This window comes from Fukomys damarensis, unplaced genomic scaffold (assembly GCF_012274545.1).
Source record: "Fukomys damarensis isolate Sample0158 unplaced genomic scaffold, DMR_v1.0_HiC HiC_scaffold_13, whole genome shotgun sequence".
Taxonomy (NCBI): Eukaryota; Metazoa; Chordata; class Mammalia; order Rodentia; family Bathyergidae; genus Fukomys; species Fukomys damarensis.
In genome coordinates, this window is record NW_022900925.1 from 6,415,768 (window position 1) to 6,436,618 (window position 20,851).

At 42.9% G+C, this 20,851-nt stretch overlaps 1 protein-coding gene across 1 annotated transcript in view; it reads right to left on the reverse strand.

Annotated features, from left to right (window-relative positions):
* Nucleotides 1-11,722: 11,722 nt before the first annotated feature.
* Shisa6 (shisa family member 6) overlaps nucleotides 11,723-20,851 on the reverse strand; it is a gene marked incomplete at its 5' end in the record, with an annotated part of 283,109 nt that continues 273,980 nt past the window's right edge. The window contains one exon of the mRNA XM_010615030.2: nucleotides 11,723-19,102. Coding sequence (XP_010613332.1) covers nucleotides 18,552-19,102 — 551 coding nt within the window. The remainder of the gene's footprint in view (nucleotides 19,103-20,851) is intronic.

The window sequence follows — 20,851 nt, forward strand, 5'->3', positions numbered from 1 at the left end:
TATATATATATATGCACAGTATTTTACTTCCTTTAGGTGGGAGGGTAAATCCAGTAGCAATTATTTCATTTTGTATTGAAGTAGAAGCCCCTGAAAGCAATAATTTTGAAATTTTAATTATATAAGGGACGCTCTACAAAGATCTTTTAATTGACAGGAGGTATAACCATTGCAAATGTCTAGATTTTGGAAGAATGCAGGATTGTTTGGTATAGTTATTTTCTGAGACAGTAGGAGATTTATGTAGTTATACGGCTAATCACACATCCCTCATACCCAATCATTTATTGAACTTTTATTGACCTTACTGTGTGTTAAGAGCTTTACATGTTTTGGTTTGTTTTATGCTCACACATCTCTATGACTGAGAACAATTGTAACCTCCATTTTACAGACAACATGACTGAAGCAAGACTTTAAATGTAAAGTCTCTAGATCGAAAGTTGCCCAGCTCTCAAGACAAAGTCTTCCATTTTCCTATGGTACCATTTGCCTTTCAAGGAGAGATTTCTCCCCAGTGAGTTTTATGCTCACAAGTGGTAGATGACACAGACAGCATACATGTATTGACTGACAAACATCCTAAAAAACTAAGAAAACAGAGAGATCTTGTATTATTCAGTGTGATCAGCAAGGTTCATCAAATGAAACAGCATAGGATAGCATTTCAGATCCAAGGTGCTGCTTTATTGGGCCAAATTGTTTTCTGATGTATGTTGCACAACCTATGGCTTATCTGGGACTATGGAGCTTACCTGGGAATGGAGTTTACCTTGATTTCTGTAGTGAAACAGCAGAGAGTGGTGCTTGGCCTAGTGTGGCCTGTAGGCAACCTCATTTTCACTGCCCATTTCATCAGTTTCTAGGAATAAACTAAAATATACATCAGCATCAAGAGATGGGCTTTTCAATTTATTGGTCTTCATGGGGGTAACAGATTGGTACAGCTGAGGAAGTAGCCCATGAAAATGTTGGCAGAACTGTAAGATTGTTCTATGCTCCACTGATTTCCCGATAAAAGAACACCGATACTCATGGCTGACCGCAGCTTCAATTATGCCCCAGAAAATAATTGATGTTTGGCTTCCAAAGAATAGGGGATCTCCTTTTCAGACTCTCTTCCTCTTATGTCCAATCTGGAATCAGAGATAAACCTCTGATATGAAGGCCAAATTCTAGGACACAGCCCCAGTCGTAATGGGTTAGAACTTTCAAAGGACTTAAACATTGAGTGAACTATAATGATACCCTTTCTTCACAGGTCTCAAGAAGAAGACAGGGGAAGGATGACTCACAGTGGAGAGAGGAGCCAACCACTTTAATTTCACCTGGGCTGTCTGCACTTCCCTTTCCCATCTTCCCTCTACACCCCCTGTCCCAAGACATATACTTGAGCATGCTTATTCATAATATATGCTTATTCACTTATTCACAGTGTTAAATGATATTACACTGGAGTTGTTTTCTAAAAGAAAGCCAAGCCATAGTCTCTATTTCTTCCTTTCTTATAAGGTATTTCTCCCCCATGGCTAGCATAAACTGACCCAGGGAATGCCTTGAAATGGTTTTGCCTGGGTTTGCTAACCCCTGGGCATTCTGATTTGGACAATTGTATCCTCAATTTAAGAAAAGTCTCTTCCTCTCTTTTATTTTTCCTTCAGTTCTTAATCAAAAGAGTATTCCATGTGTTTCAGCTGCATTCACTAGACTTCAACATGGCCCAAGACAATAATGAATATTTCTTTCTTTTATTCTCTTCTTGTTGCCTAAATTTCTCTCCTAAGATTTTGAAATGAGAGGTTGCAGTTTGAGGGAGAGATGGGGGAATTTTTTGCCCTTCATCTTTCATCTTGCTGCTGTATTTTTGTTGACGGACAACATGACTTCTTAGTGACACAGCTTCTCAGGAGTTTCGAAGTACTCAGTGAGAGCAAATAGGGACCCAGTTCAGAGTCTTCAGAAGCTTTACCGATCTGTGAGGGGCCATTGTGGAAGTGATGTCCCAAAGCCAGCTCAGGGAACCCAAGATTTTTGAAAGATTATATAGTTAGGCTTTGCCCATATTGTACTATGAACACTCTTTACTCTAAAAAATCTACATCCCATGACCTACCAGGAGGAAAGATTTGTCCCCAGTTTTTAATATCCCAGGGAAATTTTTATATCTAAAAGTTCTATCTTTTTTTTTTTTGACAAGGTGTTCCTTTGTAGTGTACACTGGCCTTGAACTCATTATATAACCCAGGATGGCCTTGAATTTGCAATGATCCTCCTGCCTCAGCCTCCCAAGTGCTGGGATTACAGTCATGTGCCACTATGCCTGGCTCTTCTAAAAATTCTTGTCCATATACTTTGGATTCATGAAATGCCCAGGCCATTCTTCTTAGCTCAAGGAATTACTCATTTATTGGTGACCGGTCTTTCAAAATTTTAGGTGTCATACTGAATATTCAGTATCAGTAGTTAAGAGCTGCTGCAGGCCTGGGGAAGTAGAGAATCCTGGCTTTATTCAATTTAGAGATCATGTATTTTAAGTCAACCAGCAAAACCATGGTTCACAGAGATTCTGTGGTATCTAGAACTCACTGGCTTTAGAGTGTTTGCTTTTTAAATGCATTATTTGACATTGTTTTAAAAGTAACACATTTTATCATTAAAAATATAAAACATTAGCCACTCTGAACTGAATGCTTTGCTAAAGCTAAAAGGTAAAAAAATGTGGAGTTAGATGGGGATTATTCTCTCCAATGCAACACAGACCTCACCACTTCCTAAACTACATAATTGTGGTCTTATAAGGGTACAGTATGAACTGAGCAGACTCAGGAGGCTATGCACTTTCTAAAGGAGACAGCTGCCACTCATTCAGCCCTTTGACTTCTGTCGCAACACGTAATCTACCCATTTCCCAACCACAAGTAGGCCTTTACAGGAAAATGTACAGGAAAACTGTCCTGGGAATAAGGAAAAAAAGTGCAAAGATACAAGTAGGATGGTGACAGACATTTCCCCTTAAAGTGTATGCCCCACAGAGTCCCTCCAAGTTATACTCTAGTCTACCTAAATTAAGCTGATATTTGTACAAATATTGTGGCTTCTTTGTAGAAAATGCTGTACCTGACAATGATTTAAAACATTTGCTATTCAAATTAAGTTCTCTAGCCTTTCAAAATTTAAAAGAATATATTTTATTTTTTTCCATTAAAAAGTAATGCATGCTTGTTATAGAAAATCAGGAAATTAATGAAAGTGATAGAAAATTTAAAAATTCCCCCTAATCTGGGGAAATTTTCTTGTAGTTGTGTTGCCACACAGACTCAGAAACACACACACACACACACACACGCACGCACGCGCGCATGTATAAATATATGCATACGTACATTAATATGTAATGAGCTTGTGATATTTTAACACTACATATACTGATCATTTTGTGAATGTGAATAATGTATGCTCAATACAGAAGACTATGGGAGACCCCTGCATAGATCCTGACCTCCTGCTGGGTGCTACAGTGCATGGCAAGAAGAATTACATAATGACAGAGAGGGAGAACTAGGATGACCATTACTTGATAAGCAAAGGCTTGAGCAAGCGAGGGCTCTGGCCAGCCAAAACTATCAACTTTTATTGGTGACACGATCATTGTTAAGATGGGGAAAGGGGACTACATGTAGGGGATGAGTGCAGTTACTGACACAGGCAAGGCTTGTAAAAGAGACAAAGCATTTCTGTGTTAGGCTTGGAATGGAATTTGGACAAGTTACTCTGACTTCGGCTGTGTGTTATCTCACCCTTTGGTCAGACACACTTGCTAAAATAAGCCAACTGAGGTGGTAACTCTTTACATGCTGCACTGCTTACAGCCTGCTTTGTGCATGATCAATGGGGTAGTCTGTAGAAAGTACAGAAAACAAAGCAATATAATGAAATCACTATACACACATTCAATCCATACCAGAGTAATCGCAGTCCTATATAGAAGTTAGATAGCAAAAGGGATTTGTGACAAATATAATCTTCTGCTAAATAGTATTTTGTCTACTTAAAAAACAAAAACAATGATGATCATTTATTGTGAATTTTAAATAATAAGAAAATAACTCAGTATACCTAAATGACAAGTCTATTGCTCTCTGTAAGTAAAATTTTAAGGACAAGAAAAGCTCTAATTTGGTGGATCTCCTAGTACAATACTATCATTCCCCTCTCACTAAATCCATGTTCTGTGGTAGAGTTCTAATGATCCCTTTGAAGTGCCCTCTACTTCCCATGGTCCCTGGGTTGGTCAGCTTTCCATTGTTGAGACAAAATATCTGAGAATAACAACTTAAAGGAGAGCGGGTTTATTTGACTCACAGTTTCAGAGGTTTCCATATGTGGTCAGCTGCTTCCATTGCTATTCGTTAGACCTGTAGTAAGGCAAAAATATCAAGGCAGAAGAGAGTGGTAAAGGAATGTTGCTTACCTTAGTGCAGCTAGGAAGCAGAGAGAAAGAGAAAGAGCCAGAGAGAAAGGTGCCAGGGATAAAATATAGTCCCCAATAGCATGCTCCCATGATCCACCACCTTCAACTAGATCTGATTTAAAAATCCCTTAAGCCCTCACAATCCAAACACTTCTCTAGCTCAACCTTTGACCATTGCTGCACTGGGGATCAATTACCCAACACATGAGTTTTTGGGAGACACTTAATTGTAAATAACACAGTCTCTCGGTGGCTTCTCCTTCTCCTCAGGATGAGTCCAAATTCCTTGGCAAAGGGGCATATGGTAATTGCTCCCCATAAGAGATGGAGTGAGGATTGATTGCATGCAAGGTAGTCTGGAATACAGCCTAATGCACAATGAGCATTGAATAAATGTTGGCTGCTTTATTATGCGCTTTTACCACTTTGGTGCTTTCTTCCTATTGTGTGGGACAAGGGTAAGAGTAGCTTCTGATTTATATTATTAATTAATATAAATAATAATATATAACAATATTATTGATTATTGGGAAGGAAATATTTTCTCTCTACAAGTTTCAGTTTGGAAATTAAGAAAGATTCCCCTTGGTCTGATCTGGCCATGTGTTTATGCTGGTGTCTGGGGTAGGATCGGAATCTATTTTCAGGAAATATGGGTGATACAGGATGGGGGAGGGCAAGATGATGGCGGACAAAGACTCAGATGTTCCTGAATCCCTTCTCCTTTCCATCCTATCTTGTTTTCTTTTGAAGTTTTTTCTGTTCTTGGTTTTTAAAAGCCTGTCTCTTGTCACATATTAAGTATGCCATGTAGTTACTCATCTGTATTTTATGCTTCTCCATCGATTCTTTAGCAAAACTCCATTTTCCTTAATCTGGATCATTTTGCATAATTTCTATCCAGATATAACCAGGTATTACCTGAATAACCATATGCCAAGCAAATAAACCTAGGTGACAGCAATAAGCAACTTGGTTTTCTTAGAAAATAAATCATTTGGTCACTTCTCTACCTTAATAATTAATACAGCCGATCTACTATAATATTAACTTCCAATTGACTATAAAACTAAAGTTTCTTCCAGTCCTTCACGCAGGCTTGCTTTGGGCTGACCAGCAGCCGTGGCGAAAGGGGAGCTGCTTCTCTTTTCCCTCTGCCTGAGCGTCCTCTTCTTCTCGCCCTCCCCGCCCTCCCCGCCCCCACATTTCTTCTGCAGCTTCTTCAACAATGGCGTCTATGGTAATTGCTACCTATAAGAGATGGTGTGATGATTTGATTTCTTAATAATACTGCTCCCGCACCCCCCAACACTTCCGCATTCTCTTTCTTTCTCTTTCCAGTGTGCACCAGGCTGCCTCTGGGGGCTTTGCGGGGGATGGTATTGCAGCAGATTAATTGCAGAAGTAGACATTAAAATTTGGTTATTTTCTAATAATGTTCTTTCAAATTGATTAAAGAACTTTGCAAAATTATGAATCAATTTAACCTTCTCACTATTAATTTTTTGTAAAATGTAGCTATTTCTCATAAAATATGTTACATTAACATAGCATGGATGTATTATAAAATGAATTAACAAATACATCTTATTTATGTATTTATCTTTTATTGACAGCATAATTGTACATCTTTACAGGGTACAGTGTGATGTTTCAGTACACATATGCATTGTGTAATGATCAAAAGATATTTAGGTCCTCTACCATCTCAAATATTTCTCATTTCTTTATGACGAAAACATTCCAAAATCCTCAATTCCAGCTATTTTGAAGTATGTAATACAGTATCCTTGATTATAATCACCTTTTTGTGTAATAGAAAACCAAACTAATTTCTCCTATGTGCTAATAAATATCTTTGACTTTTTGCAGTGCTGGGGGATGGAATCCAGGGTTGTATTATGCTAGGCAAGTCTATCAATGAGCTACACCCCCAACATGTATTTCAAATGTAATAAATGTATATAGATTTGTGCCACACAAGAAAAATCTTGTTGGGGTCCCCAATACTTGTTAAGAGTTTAGTACCTCTTTCAGATGCCCATTCAGGGCACCTGACTTCTGTGTATCACACAAGGGATGTGTGCCCAGAGTTGAAGGGGGCCTCTTTCTGGGTAGTTCCTGTCTTCCTACCATTTCTAAGCTCCCTTTGCTATGATATGTTGGTATGGAACACTCAACAGGAATTTACTCCCCAGAGTGTGGGCAGGAAGCTCAGCTAAGTCCGTTTTGCCCTCAGATCCTCCAGTCCAGCTACTTTCCTGTGATCACTCTCTTCCATCCTTGTCAGCCCATCCATCCCATGGTGAGCATTAGGTGTGGGCTGTCTATGAGACCCAGATACCATTTTCTCATCTTTGATTTTTCCCACAGTTTTCCCCAGTACAGGAAGGTATTTCTCCATCCTACATAGCAGAATACACTGCTCCCACGTCTCATGTCCCATCTACTCCATGGCTTATGGTAAAAAGTCAAGCTCTGCAAACTGGACTCATTGGTACTCAAAGGTCAACTTTCAAAGATAAAGGAAAGACTTAATCTTTTCACTAAGTGAATTTCATAGTAAGTGTGTGATCATTTGTGTTCTCCGGATTTAAAAAAGTCTATTTTGAAAGTGAAGTGAACCAAGATGTCTTTCTCTGGTCTCTGTCTACCTTTTCCCTGAGAGTAGCATAGATGGTGGTTTACTGTTGCTTCACTTGGTGGAGAGAAAGAAAAAAAGAGGAAACCACCAGAATTTCAAGTCATTACCCTGTTATAGGAAATAAATGAGTGTGATTCCATTGAATTCATGGTTAGTCTGTCCTGTTCACTGTCATCTCCAGAATTCTGAGAGGGAACTAAAAAGAGTGTGCTCTTTTATGGAATATTTTCTCAACACTTCAGGGATGTTGCACTACAAAAACACCATAAGCTTAAAAACAAGAAACGGTAACAATTGCATACTTTACAGAGAGACTATTTCATGTATGTGTTCACCCTACACTTACTTTCTGAAAATAATTCTCAGGGTGAATGACTGCAAGCATTTTATAGTGTGTTTCTAAGTTTCCCCGACTATAGCTTATGAGACCAGGGGTAGACACAACCCTAATATGAAAGATTGCATTTTCTAAGAAGAACCCTAGCAATAACTTTCATAGACATGTCTTTAAAATAAAGTGAACTGGCCACACTTCCTTCAACCAGGTTCCGCCCCCTTGAACCTGGGCAGAACCTCACAATTGTTTGAACTGGAGAGTGTGTTATTACACGATGTCTGAGACTACATCATAAGGTGATGTAATTTTGTCCTGGGTTTTTCCCTAGCTATTTCCCTCCCTCCTGCCTATCTCTCTTCTTCTTTCTGGGCACATTCTCTTGGAACCTAGCTGCTCTGTACTCTATGAGAAATCCTGCTGGAGAGAACACATGTAAGCAGTCCAGATGATGACCCCTTTAAGGTCCAGCTGACAATCAGCATGAATAGCCAGTCAGACATGTGAGTGAGGAAGCCTTTGTGATGACTCCAGCTTCAGCCACCATCTGATTGCAACCATGTAAGGGACCCTGAGTAAGAACTGTTTGGCTGATTTATTTGGCTTCCAGAATCATGAGAAATAGCAATAAATAATTTTTATTGTTTTCTGCTATACATTTCGGGTGCTTTGTTTCGAAACAATGGCCCACTGATACACAAAGGGAATTGTGGGTATTTTTGTGCATTCTCCTAACAATTTTGGAATCGAGCTACAGAGAGCTTCAATCAACTCGTCACAAAGGTCAAACAGGGAAAGCTGTGGAGACTTAATGGGTGGTAGGTGCATTTCGACCAGGTTTTTAAATGCACATGAGAAAAGTTACACACACACAGATGAAACCTTCATACTGAAGGAAATAAGGGAAGGAAGAAGAGAAGGAGAAAGAGAGACAGAGACAGAAAGTTGTCATGGTTTGAATGACTTTCTACTTAGCTTTTGTGAGACGGTTACAGTATATATTCAAGCCTTATGTCTTATGTGCTGTTTTATACACAGTAATGATAATTGAGAATAATTGTATTCTCATTATTTGCCTCACATAATTTAATTCTTGACACTGATGAATCATGGATAAGAAAACCACTCATTTGAAATGGTGGTGGGCATACTACTGGCTTCACATGTTTCAGCTGCAAAACAGTTTTATCTGACTTAAGAAATGAGAACACTTTGAAGGTTTTGCTGGTTTCTCTATTACTTGGAAAAGGAGAGTTTTGTAGCTGTAAACTCTCAATCTTTAAGTACAATATCACTGTTTGCCGCTAGTTGACCATTTCTTGTTCTCCAACTTCCTGGAAAATGAGGGAATCATATTTCCCCACCTCTCTATGATCGAATGGGACTTTGTTACCAGATCTAGCCTAGAAGACGTGAGTACAAATAATGTATACCACTCTGGGCTTCTCCTAATTGTCTTGGCCAGACCAGCCAGTATTCCCCTTTCTTTTGCTGTGGTTTTGTGGTGTATCAGCAGTGGCTAATCTGACTATTTCTGAGCCCTATGAAGAAATACAACAGAAGCTCAGCTGATCTACAGCATAGCAGGAGTAAGAAATAATCCTTTGCTGTTTTAGGGAGATTTAGAAGTTGTGACTACAGCACAACACAGCCTATTCTTCATGATTTAATGAGCCCTTATCATACACTACTGAGGAGATTGGGACCACCCAGGATAACCTTCCTGAACAGCCCTTTCTCCTTGTCTCGCAGTAAACCACTCTTGCCTTCTTTTTTTTTTTCCAGCTTTAATTGAGTTTATTGGTACATTTTAGGGATACAGTACAGTTACATTCATTGTTGGGATCTTGTACCTCTACATGACAAGTCTTGATTCTCATTCACTCTTGCCTTCTTAAAAAGTCTCAGAGGAATAGCTTTCCCCTGAAGTACTCCTCCTATGCCTAATGAATTGACTGTTCTTTGGTTTCCATATCCTTATCCTTGTTCTAGTTTCCCTTCAAATTTTAACACATTTAAGTTTGTGCAAATTTTAATGACTCCCATTTAACCCTATAAGGCTAAAAGTCACAGTTTCTCATCTGATGAACTTGGCTATACTTTATATGACCCATCTTAGCTCTCTGAAGAGACATTTAATTTTGCTCTAATCTCTTTACTAAACCTGACTGCCTGGAATCATCAGACTACATAGAGCAAGGCTACTATCATCCCCAGATTCAGAGTATTTGTTCTCATCATATGGCTGAAAAGTTTAAACATTATATGCTTCTCATCTTTAATGTGCTGAGGATCACCTCGGAAACTTCTTAAAATGCAAGTTCAGAAGTCATACCACTTGAAATTCTGACGTAGGAAGTCAGGTGAGCACTGAGTGCCCACACTGCACTGAGCTTGCCCAGAATTCTGAAGTTGTTGCTCTGTGGACTGCACTTTGAGTAGCATTGGTTTAGATGATGGTTTTTAATTTTCTCCACGTCTAAAATGAAGATTAATATGGATAGTACCCTTTAGGAAGCAGAGGAACTCTTTTCCAAGATTGCTGCAATCAAACAGTGGGGGTAGCTTTTATAAATGGACCAACAGAAAATCTCTAAAGCACACCCAGTCAGGAATAAGGACAAATGCCTTAGAAAACTGCATGTGCTACATATCTCTGAAACTTAGACTTGGGGTTGGGATTAAAGCTGGAGGTCTAAAAACAAAAGAAATTGATATTTTTTTTGAGACTGATTGGCCCTGAAACACATTTGAGCTCTATTTCTAAGGGCAAAACAGTGAAATAAACTGTTGAGAACTTTCTGTGAAAATATAAATCTTTGGGATTTCTTTGACAGCCAACTTGTTGATTTTAGGAAATCACAAAAAGTTGTCAAACAGAAAATATATTGTTTTGAAGACCTTGTTCTTCCTCTCATTCAATATCTTCACTTCCTCTACAACTACCTTGTCGATACAAGGGTACCTATGTTGGCAATGGTAAAGATGCTATCTTATAAGTGCAAGGTCTAGCCAAAAGTTTTTTCCCCACTCCATCCCACGCTTTTGTTCTATCTTACACTTCTGCCACAATCAATACCAACCAAGCCTATCAGTTCCCTAAAAAGTTTTAGCAAAGTCACGGAAATAGAAACAAAAGAAGCAAAAAAGCATTTTAGAGATTGCCTTGTCTGGCCTATTCTTCTTGTTCTAAATGAGAAAATTGAGAAGTGAGAGAAGTAAGTAGCTCAAGGTCATAGAGCAAAATGCTGGCAGAGCCAGTACAGTGAATCAGTTCTCTTGACTCCTGCTCAGACATGGGGCCAGGGATTTAGCTCAGTGGTTCTGCCACCTGCCTCGCAAGCGCAAGGACCCGAGTTCGATCCCTAGTACAAAAGTAAATAAATAAAAATAAAAAATAAAACAGACACAGGGAGTGAGGTGTTGGTTCAGTGGCAGAGTACTTGCCTCCCATGTATGAGGCACTGGGTTCCATCCCCAGTATCAGAAAAAATGATCAGACATAGGAAAGATCTTAGAGTTTATTCTATTTTCTGATTATTACAGAAACCTCAAACCAAGACCCAAGGCCTGGAGATGACACTGGCCAACACATTCATAATATAAAACTTAACCAATTTCCTTTTCTGAAACTTTCAGGACATTAGGTTTTGAGCTTTGTCCTCAAGCTCAGCCAAAGAACATTAGTGTACAAAGTAACATGTCAGGTAAGAAGCTGGCTTCCTTGGCTTTGGTCTTGGACTGTTAATGGCTTTTTAAAATTTCCTTTATTCAGATCGCACTGATTTGGAATTAGAGGAATTAGAGGCAATTGTGACAGAGACTAAGTTGGGGTTTACTTTTGAGAATCAAGGAGAAAAAGTTGAACAAATTGTTAGAGTTAATGATATTTTAAAGGGGATATTTTGACTATTTAAGAAAAGTCTTGTAAAGTATCTTAGACTTTAGATATATACATGACTCTTACCTATACAATAAAGAAGATGTGAAAGTTTCTGAACTTTGTTTATATTATTATTATTATTATTATTTGTACTGAGAAGAATTAAACCGAGCTTTTCATGCATGTTAGGCAAGTTCTCACCTACTTAATTACATCCTTAGCTCATCTCCTGAAAATTTCTCTTGGGGAATATGTTTTAATCTAGTCATTTCATGTATATTTAAGCATTATATAACTACTCTAAAACAAGCCTCCACAGTTAGAAATACAGTGACTTAAAAGTAAAGGCGCTGCAATAGTGATAGTTATAATGAGTAAATATATATCAGAATTGAGGTGCTCATGGGCTATAATGTATAAGGGCAGTAAGCACTTTGTAGTTAAGGAATGGATGCCTCTGATAAGAGAGAATACATGTATTTTTAAATATAAGAGCAATGCATCCAATGAAGATTTTATTTACAAGGGACTTGGAAGGTTGGGAAGAGAGTATAACTAAAGATGGATTCTAGGCACCGTGAAGCAGCTCAGGTTGGGGATTTGGCCAATTGTCCTGTTTGGCAACACTTTGTTTGGTCAGCCTGTATCTAGGCTCCAGTGAACAAGATGTAACCTTAGTAGTAAAAGTGGACATGAGCCAAAGAAAATAAGATTCATGTCCAGAGAAAGAAAGTCTTGCACAAAGCTGTAAATTGGTTTCATGGTGAAACTTGATTCTATGAGTTGAATATTTAGCTACCCTTCCTCTGATCAACCATAGTAACTACAGAAATTAAAATCGAACTAGGATCTAATGTCCAAAGGTAATGGTTCTGGGGTAAAGAAGTATGGATATAACCTTAGAACTTCTGATTCTGCTGTGAATGGGGATAGCTTTTCCACTGGTATTTGTCCTGGGCTTACCTTCCTACATGCCATCTGTCCCCCATTTTTAAAGAGACTAGTCGAGTTTAGTTTGCATACCAGAGCATGAACCCATTGAAAGTATACACATCCATGATGGCAATGTGGAACTATCGCCACAGTCCAGTTTTAAAATATTCTCATCACCCCTCAAAAGTCTCCTACCTTCTGTTTATGGTCAGTCTTTGCGTCTACTCTCAGCGTCAATCTTCTGCATCCTTTCTTTCTGCTTAATTACCACTAGTTTAATGGACTCAGTAAAAGTGAGTATGTAGCTACTTTCAGAGACACAAGTTACGTTGAAACAGCTTTATTTTTTTAATCCATAAATATCTGTTACTGACAAAAGTGGAAAAAATCCTTAAGACTAAATATTACTAAAGTGATATCTGTTTACAGTACATATAGAATGTGCTTTGACAGGTAAGGATGACAATGAGATTTGTACAGGAGCAGTTAACAAGAGCACTGCTCATTGTGAAGCTTACATATGAGTAATGAAGAAATTGCAAAGGTACGGATAGAAAGGTAATTTCATCAATACTACCATAGGTAATAAACATAGAATCCATAAAGTGGGCTAATGCATAAAAATGTTCATTAATTACCCCTTAGGAAAGTGTGTCCCCAAACTAAAAATATTATAGTAAGAATTGCTTTTTATTAGAGAATTTCAAGGATTCTTTACTACAAAATGTCTAGTCGGGTTATAGAACTAGAGGAATTTTTTTCCACTACGAAGCGAATGAATGGGTCCTCCCATGAAGTGGCATTTGAGGGTCACTGCAGGACAGGCAGAAAAGTTGAGCAGGGTCTTCTCTTCCCTCGGCAGGAAGGGTATTAAGGAAACACACAGTGTCCTTTTTCTGATGAAAAGTTAATGTGTTTGCCATTTACGCGATGGGTTTGATGATACCGACTTGGAGTCTCCATTCTTGCTTCACAAGCCTTCACTGGGAGGGCAGTAGTGTCACAATGAGGGGATAGGAAGATACTAGGATGGGGTGAGTGCCCACCTCCTAGCAGTCCTAGAACGTGACTCCTAGCAGCCCGGGTTGGGTGCCTCTTCCTCTCCAGTTGGAAGGGAGCCTCAGTTTCCAGTCTTGGTGTTTAGGAGAACATTCCAGAGTGGGATACAATAGCATCTTTTGCCACATGGAGCCTTTGCCAAGTGTGCAATTTAGAGGCTTGGAATGTGTTTTCCAGTTGTTCCCAGATACAAACTTCATGCCCAAACTTCACGGGCCAATCTAGATCTCTCTTTTCCAGTCCACCCCCTCTCTGAAATTGGAACTGCCTCCCTCCAGCTATAGGGACCATATTAAAAATGAAAGCTCCAAACTCAGAATTTCCTAGTGTCACAGACACCTGGGCGGCTTAGGTGTGTCTGTGTGAGAGGCTTTTTGACACATGGTTGGTGTTTTGCAGAGTGCTCAGGCCCTTAATCTTCAGGTATGAGAGCATCTGTGAGTGGCCGGGACCGTCAAGGAGTCTGGTGGCTGTCTAGGGTATCTGAGGATGTCTTTGTAGGGGGCAGGCATAGGCGGGATATGTGCAACTCAGCTGAGGCAGGGAAGGACGTGGAAGAAAAAAAAAAAGGATGCAGATGGGAAACGAATGTCATAGAATATAAGACCTGGGTGAAACTTGGAATCTCATCTAATTGAAGCCCCTCATTTTACAGATGGGGAAACTGAGGCACTGAGCAGGAATGTGACTTCTCTTAGTAATGTGGTAGGATGGAGACAAAGCCAGGGCTGGAAGCCATGTCTCCAGAGCCTCAGCCCTGTACCTTTTTCTCCTTGAGTATGTTGCCTTCCAAAAATCAAATACAGAGCCCAGGAAGACTGGCCTTTCATATTTGAATCTACCATTAAAATGCTGCATTTTATAAAAAATAACATTTAACCCTCACACAAAATACTTCATTGAAACACAACATGCTTCCTTGAAAATAGTCATGAACAAAGTTCCCCAGATTTAGAGAGGATGATAGAAGAATGCATGTGACGTATGGAAAGTAATGTGCTAGCTCTTCTCAGAGCGGGTCCCTTCTAGGGTGGATGTGATTGGCAGCCCTTTCAAACTGCTACCTTGGGTCAAGCCCACAGTTACCTATGGAAGGAATCAGGGTAGGAGGCTGGTGCCAGTCAAGGTGTCTCTGAAGGAGATGCATTGAGTTTGGTGGCAGGGATGTTGGGATGGATACTCTTCCATGCTTGGAGAATCATGAGGCCCACAAATCTTCTGAGACAAAGGAGGAATGTGAGGCTCACTTGCAGGAAGGAGGAGTAAGTGGCTGAGAGTCCCCAAACGTATGAAAATTTGACCAGAGCAGTAGCCTCTGGGCTAGTAGCAAGTTGTGTCAGGAGCTTCATGGGTTTTACAGCTGCAAGAACCAAAGCTGATCTTTTGGCTGTGACACTTCTGGACCAGCAGCCTCTCCTTTCCCTCCTAAAGGTCAGAGGGGGAGAGCTCTTGGCTTCATACCCTGGAGTTTCATCTCCTGGGTGTAGGAAGTGAAAGATAAACCAGAGAGGAAACAAAAGACCTGAAAAATGCCTGATTCTTCTATGATTTCCCTCCAGAGCTCTAGTTCTTAAAATTAGAGACCATGACCAGGGGAAAATAAATTTGAGATGAAAGAAGGTAAATAAGGAAGCAGATGAGAGGAAGGGAAGAGTGAACTGATACAGGAGACTGAGGTTAAAATGGAAGTGAAAGTGGAAAGGGGCGGGGAGGAATTTTAGCCTGGAGGAGGTGGGAACTTTCTAAGGGACAGAGACTCACCACTCAAGACATTGGGTGTCCCTGAGGACAGAAGCTCCTTAGGAGGTTAAGGAATTCTTGCAAAGCCTTTGTGACTCAAGAGTGCTTGGACTCAGGAGTTCATTGGAGGAAGCAAGACCATAAGGGAGGACAGGCATGAGGGGCACACAGAGACTTAGGAAGAACATTCAAGGCAGGAGAAACCTGTGCAGAATCCAGTCCATTCCTATCAGAGGAATGGGAGACAAAAGAACAAAATGAGCAAAGGAAAATCTTGGGCTTTAGGATTCCTTTGCTAGGAACAGGGGCAAGCCCGGTTGGGCTAGAAGCTGTGATATCTGGGCTCCGGACCCAGAATTCTCTCTTAAGTGGACCTACCTGGCAGTGTGGCTTTGCTTATTCCATAGTGATAGGTGAGATAGCTGAGCAAACAGAGTCCCCTCTTACTGTGGCTCCCACCCTACTGTGGGTTGATATACTTTCCAATGCCTACTGAAAGCTAAAACCATGTTTAGCGGGTAGTGCTGAATTCCACGTCTTATTTTTTTTTAATGTATATACATATCTGTGATAAAGTTTAATTTGTACATTAAGCACAGAAAGAAATGAACAAAATTAACAATAAAAGAGGACAATTATATCAATATATTGTAAAATACTGTAAAAGTTATGTGAATATGCTCTCTCTTTTTAGTCAGCACAAATTTTAATATTTTTGGACCAGGTAATTGAAACAGGGTAATACAAAACTGTGAACAAGAGGTTCCTGCTGTACCTTTATGTCCTAATTAAGACACAGTCTTCTGGATTTTGAAATGGGGATCTGAATTGCAGCAAGTTTGTAGGCCTAAGTCTTTTCATCACTTTCGCTGTTTCTTTCCCACTCCCTTCCTCCTCCTCCCTCCTTCTCTTCACTCCTCTTCTTACCTAAGGACAAAGTAGAAGCAATTCTTTATAAGGACAACCATCCCAGCTGAAGTCTGTGATTTCAACTGACAAAAGAGATTTTCAACCTGACAATGGTAAGACTTGGAATGAAAACTATTTTGGAATCAATCTATCAAATGAACCCAGAGACAGAGAGAAACACATCTTGTCAGAGAGAAGATTGGGGCAGGAAGCCCAGGGAAAGCACTCCCCTGAGGGCTGGAGAACTTGGGGTCCAGAAGATGTTTTGGTTGGATGAGACAGATCTCTGGTTTAGTACGAGCAGTATAGACACCTAGGGGAGAGAATCTCACCTACCCATGGTCTGTCCTTTCCCCTGTCCACAAGAAAGTGGTCTTCGGGAGGACTGGCCAAGGGCTACAGAGTCAAAGTGTTCTGGGCTTAGGGATCAAGCTGTGAGACACACTTTTGCACCTAGGCGTGTTCATCTGCTTTATGTAGATCAATTTCCTCTTTTCCATCCTCCTTCACCTTACCTTCTGGAACAAGTGCTCATAAACCCATGGGGACCAGCCCTTTAGAAGGTTTATGTGTTTGTGAGGAGGAAAGCAGAGGGAATAAGTCCTTGCCTCTCTGCAGTCAACCCCAACCTTCACCCCCTTGTAATTCATTTGACCCAGTCCTGCTTAGGCTGGGGCGGGGGCAGGCAAGCTTTGGGGAGAGGAAAGAGGTTTGGAATTGTTGAAATCTGTGAGGAAGCAGTCCAATGATTTCCTTGTGGGGTTTGGACTTGGTTAGATTAAAAATTCCTAGGGCTGATGAGTTCTCCCCATCCTGCCTTTTAAAAGGACTATCCCTATGGAACTAAGATTATGTAAAATGCTCTCTAAGGGCACTGTTGCTGGAATCTGACTGGTGACAGTCTGGTCTTAGTATGAAACCTTCACCAAACAGTCTGGAGCTGATTCCTCCCAACTCTGGCTCAGGGAGATGCCCTGGCCCTGAGAATGGGGGATCCTCTTATGTCTCTTCCCATGGCATTGGGGGAGAAATTGCAGTGCTCATTGTTAGCTCCCTAGTAGGTGGTCGCACCCTGCTCACCTCCAGGGTTAAAGAGAGAGAAGGGACTGTGATGGGCTAGCACTGGGCACCCCCTCATGGAGCTGAGGGTAGGCATGGATCTGCCTGATACTGCAGTGCCCCCTTCAGGGAAGGACCAGTGAGCTGGGGAGATGCCCAGTTAGGTCCTGAACCAGTAACCTGGATCAGTGTCATTGTTTATTTGTGTTTGCTAATGGGTCTTTGTCCCTTTGATCCACGGGTGTGAGAAAAGGGCAGCCAGGGGAGAATAAAGGAACTAGGGGTCAGAGAAGAAGATACATAGTGGGGAAAGGGAAGAGAGGGAGAGAATGGAAGAGAAGGGGCCCAGTGAGTGGGCAGAAATGGGAAAGAGGAGCAGGCAGGTGCAGGACAGCCATCTCAGGAAGGTCCTCCTTGTTTGGGGTTGAATATCCTCTATCTACAAGCTTCTGCCTCTTTCCTGCCTGAGGTGCATGTGGGGGACAAGTAGAGCCTCGGACAATGAGAATGGTGAGCCCCTGAGATCCTGGGCATCAAGCTGGCTCTCCCCACCCCTGCTCTTTCCAACCACAGCAGCCATCTCCTGGGAACAGAGCGCAGGAAGAGAAGGCAGGCCTTAGTGGTGGTCAGAGTTCAGACCTAGAGGCCTGGAGGCAGTGGGGAGATAATCAGGTGGCCAGGAAGTCTCCCCCAAAGTCCCTGTACCCCATTGTTCTCCTCTGAAGGGCAACAGCTAAAGCCTCAAAGAGCTGGAGGGTGAAACAGCTGGGCTGGAGGAGAGCAAAGACCCCCAGAGGAGAAGGGCCAGGGCAGCCAGCTGGAATGGGGCCGGGTTTCGAATGGGAGGCAGCTGCAGGAAAGGAAGCCTTCCTGTCCCAGGACAGAAGGGAGGGATGAAGGGCCAAGGTCAGCAAAGGAAGGGCCACTCACTTGATGGGGACCAGAGAGTTCCAGCAGGCAGAAGAGAATCAGTATTGTGCTTATGACACAGCAGCTCTCCATCTCAGAGAGCAAGCAGGCAGTTTTTAGGCACTAGAAGATTTCTGTGATGTGGTTCTAGGTGAATGGCTAAAACCAAGTAGCCTGTTCAGTCAGCCCACTGACTGCACCAGCTGGCCTGTTCCAATCCAGACAGTGACAGATCAGGGTCAGGTGAAGGTCTTTTGGCTGACGGAACCTGGGCAGAGGCCCCTGGATGGGGAAGAGGATGTGGGACTGAAGGGCGTTGTGAGGGGAGCAGGGGTGGGACTGGGGCCCCACCCGGTTCTTGCTCCCTATCGATTCTATTGAAAGAGTAACAGCAGATGCTCTAGGTCCTGGGTCTGAGCGTGTTGGACCAGGCTGTGGGAGGTGGGTCCCCCAGGAGTATGGCTTTCCGGACAAGGCGGCCCACCCCCACCTCCAATGGAGGAGACCCGGAAAGGGAAAGGGACAAGTAGGAGGCTGGAAATTCTGCCCCTGAGCCCTGCTCTGTTTTGCCCTGCCCACCCCAAGCGCCCAGTCGGGCTCCGCCGGTCGGTCACACGGTCACTTCAGTCTTGCTGGCTGTGTAGCAGGTGTGGTGGCCCGGGATATAGTGCAGCTGCTCCACCGTGTTGTGTCTTCGCGAGGCAAAGGCGTGGCGCTTGGCTGCTGTCTGGCTCTGGCCCAGGGTGGCGTAGGAGTTATTGGAGGCACTGGGATGGGAGTGCATCTTGGTCATGCGGTAGCGGTCCAGCACGGGCGTGGACACAAAGACGTCCGTATGGGAGATGGCCCGCGACAGGGACTGCTCGGGGAAGGCCGTCCGCTCTGGGGACAGCAGCGGGTCCTGGGAGTGCAGGCGCTCAGTGGAAAGCAGCTGCTCGTCTGACAGGATGCGGTCATAGGGCATGCCGATCTCATCCGGCAGGCCCCGCTGTGGGGACAAGACCCTGTCCTGGGACATGGCCCGGATGGGCCGGCGGGGGCGTTCCCGCGGCAGCGGCCTGTGCTGCGACATCTGGATGACGTTGAGCGGGAGGGTGCCGCGGGCCGCCAGGTCGGGCAGGTGCCTCCGCCTCATATAATACTCGTCGGCCTCCTTGTCGGCTGCAGAGGGAGCAGACAGAGAAGGACATGGGGTGACTTCACTACTGGGCTTGGGGAGAATCCTGCAGCCCCGCCTCTGAGTCACCCACCTATAAAGCTGTGCTGCGACATCTGGATGACGTTGAGCGGGAGGGTGCCGCGGGCCGCCAGGTCGGGCAGGTGCCTCCGCCTCATATAATACTCGTCGGCCTCCTTGTCGGCTGCAGAGGGAGCAGACAGAGAAGGACATGGGGTGACTTCACTACTGGGCTTGGGGAGAATCCTGCAGCCCCGCCTCTGAGTCACCCACCTATAAAGCTGCAAGGACAACACAGTTAAACCCTTTTGGAGTATGGAATAAAACCCGGGGGCTGAGGTGAAGGTGGTGCTTCTCCTCTGGATGTGCAAACTCCTTCTTGGGAGCTAGTGGATTGCAGATTGTGGTCCAGAGCCTCAGATGTGTCCAAGGGCCACTTTGAGTGGCAAGAGGTTAAGAGACCTCTTCAAGATCCCCAGAAAGCTCACAGCAAGCCCAACTCTTTGGGCTCCTGCTCCTGACATCTAAGGCCCCCTTCCATAGGGGCGGAACACCCAAGTAGCAGCTGGAGTTTCTGAACAAGGTCTAGAGCCGAGCCTTTCTTTATGGAAGCTGTGTCACAGACCAGCCTTCTGTTGGAATAAAGTAAGATGTTCTAGCTAAGAGGCATTTGTGAGAAAGCTTGTCTGGTAATTTAGGAACATAGTAACACCTTCTCTGAAGTAGCCGCCAGTGCACAGGAAGCTAATGCACGGCATCCAGCACCCATGCGGGTAAGTGATTAGCTTGCACATACTAAGCTTGTGCCCACAACACAGAAAGCTGGAGCAACCCTCCATGTGAACCTTGTTCAGATGCTCCATTCTCCTCTTCATCCAGGAGGCGCTCTCGAGCTCACTCTGCCCTCTGAACTGACCCAGGACACATGCAAACCTGCACTGCCAAATTTCAACAATGAGGTTTCTTTCAGACAGTCCTCAAGATTTCTGCCAAGCCCCCAAACATAGTTTCCTTCTCATTTGGCACAGAGGGACTGGTGATGGGGGATATAGTCCAGCTACTGAGCCACATTCCCTCATCTCAGGGCATCAGTCAGATTTGTTAGGTCATTGGAGACGCCCACTTTCTGTCATAGAAACTCAGTGTTCTACCAGGAGGATGGATGAGGTGGGCTCGGGCTGATCTTCCACTAGAGTACATTACCTTGCAGGCTGGGGCCTCAATAAAGTTAGTGGTCATCAAAAGAGACTCACAGGGAAATTCAGGGAGAAAGCCCAAGGGTCAGAAGTGAAGAGCTACTCTCAATGTGTATTCTTAACATTTTAGTGTCTTAAAACTATCAAGGTACACAGACTCCCTAGAGCTCAAGCGGCAGAACAGGAATCCCTGGACTTAAGTGATGAAACAGAGTATAGTGCGAGAGATGGGAACCTCAGTTTTTCAAAATGGTGCCAGCTGAGGTAGAAGGGAGTTGCCTTGTGGGTCTCTGGAGGAGGTCTCAAAAAAAGCTCTGGACTTTGATAACTGCTATTCTAAAATGAGACATAGGCAATGAAAGCCCATGGTTTGCAGAAGGCAAGTGGGCAAGTGGTGTGCGGAGCTGGAAAAGGCTTTCTCTTACAGTTGAATTGATGCTAGAGTTGAGGTGCTGTCTCTTATAGGAATGCAGATGTAAGAATCCATGACCTCTGTTTTGTTTACGGCAGGAATGGACTCAGGCCCCAAAGAAGAAA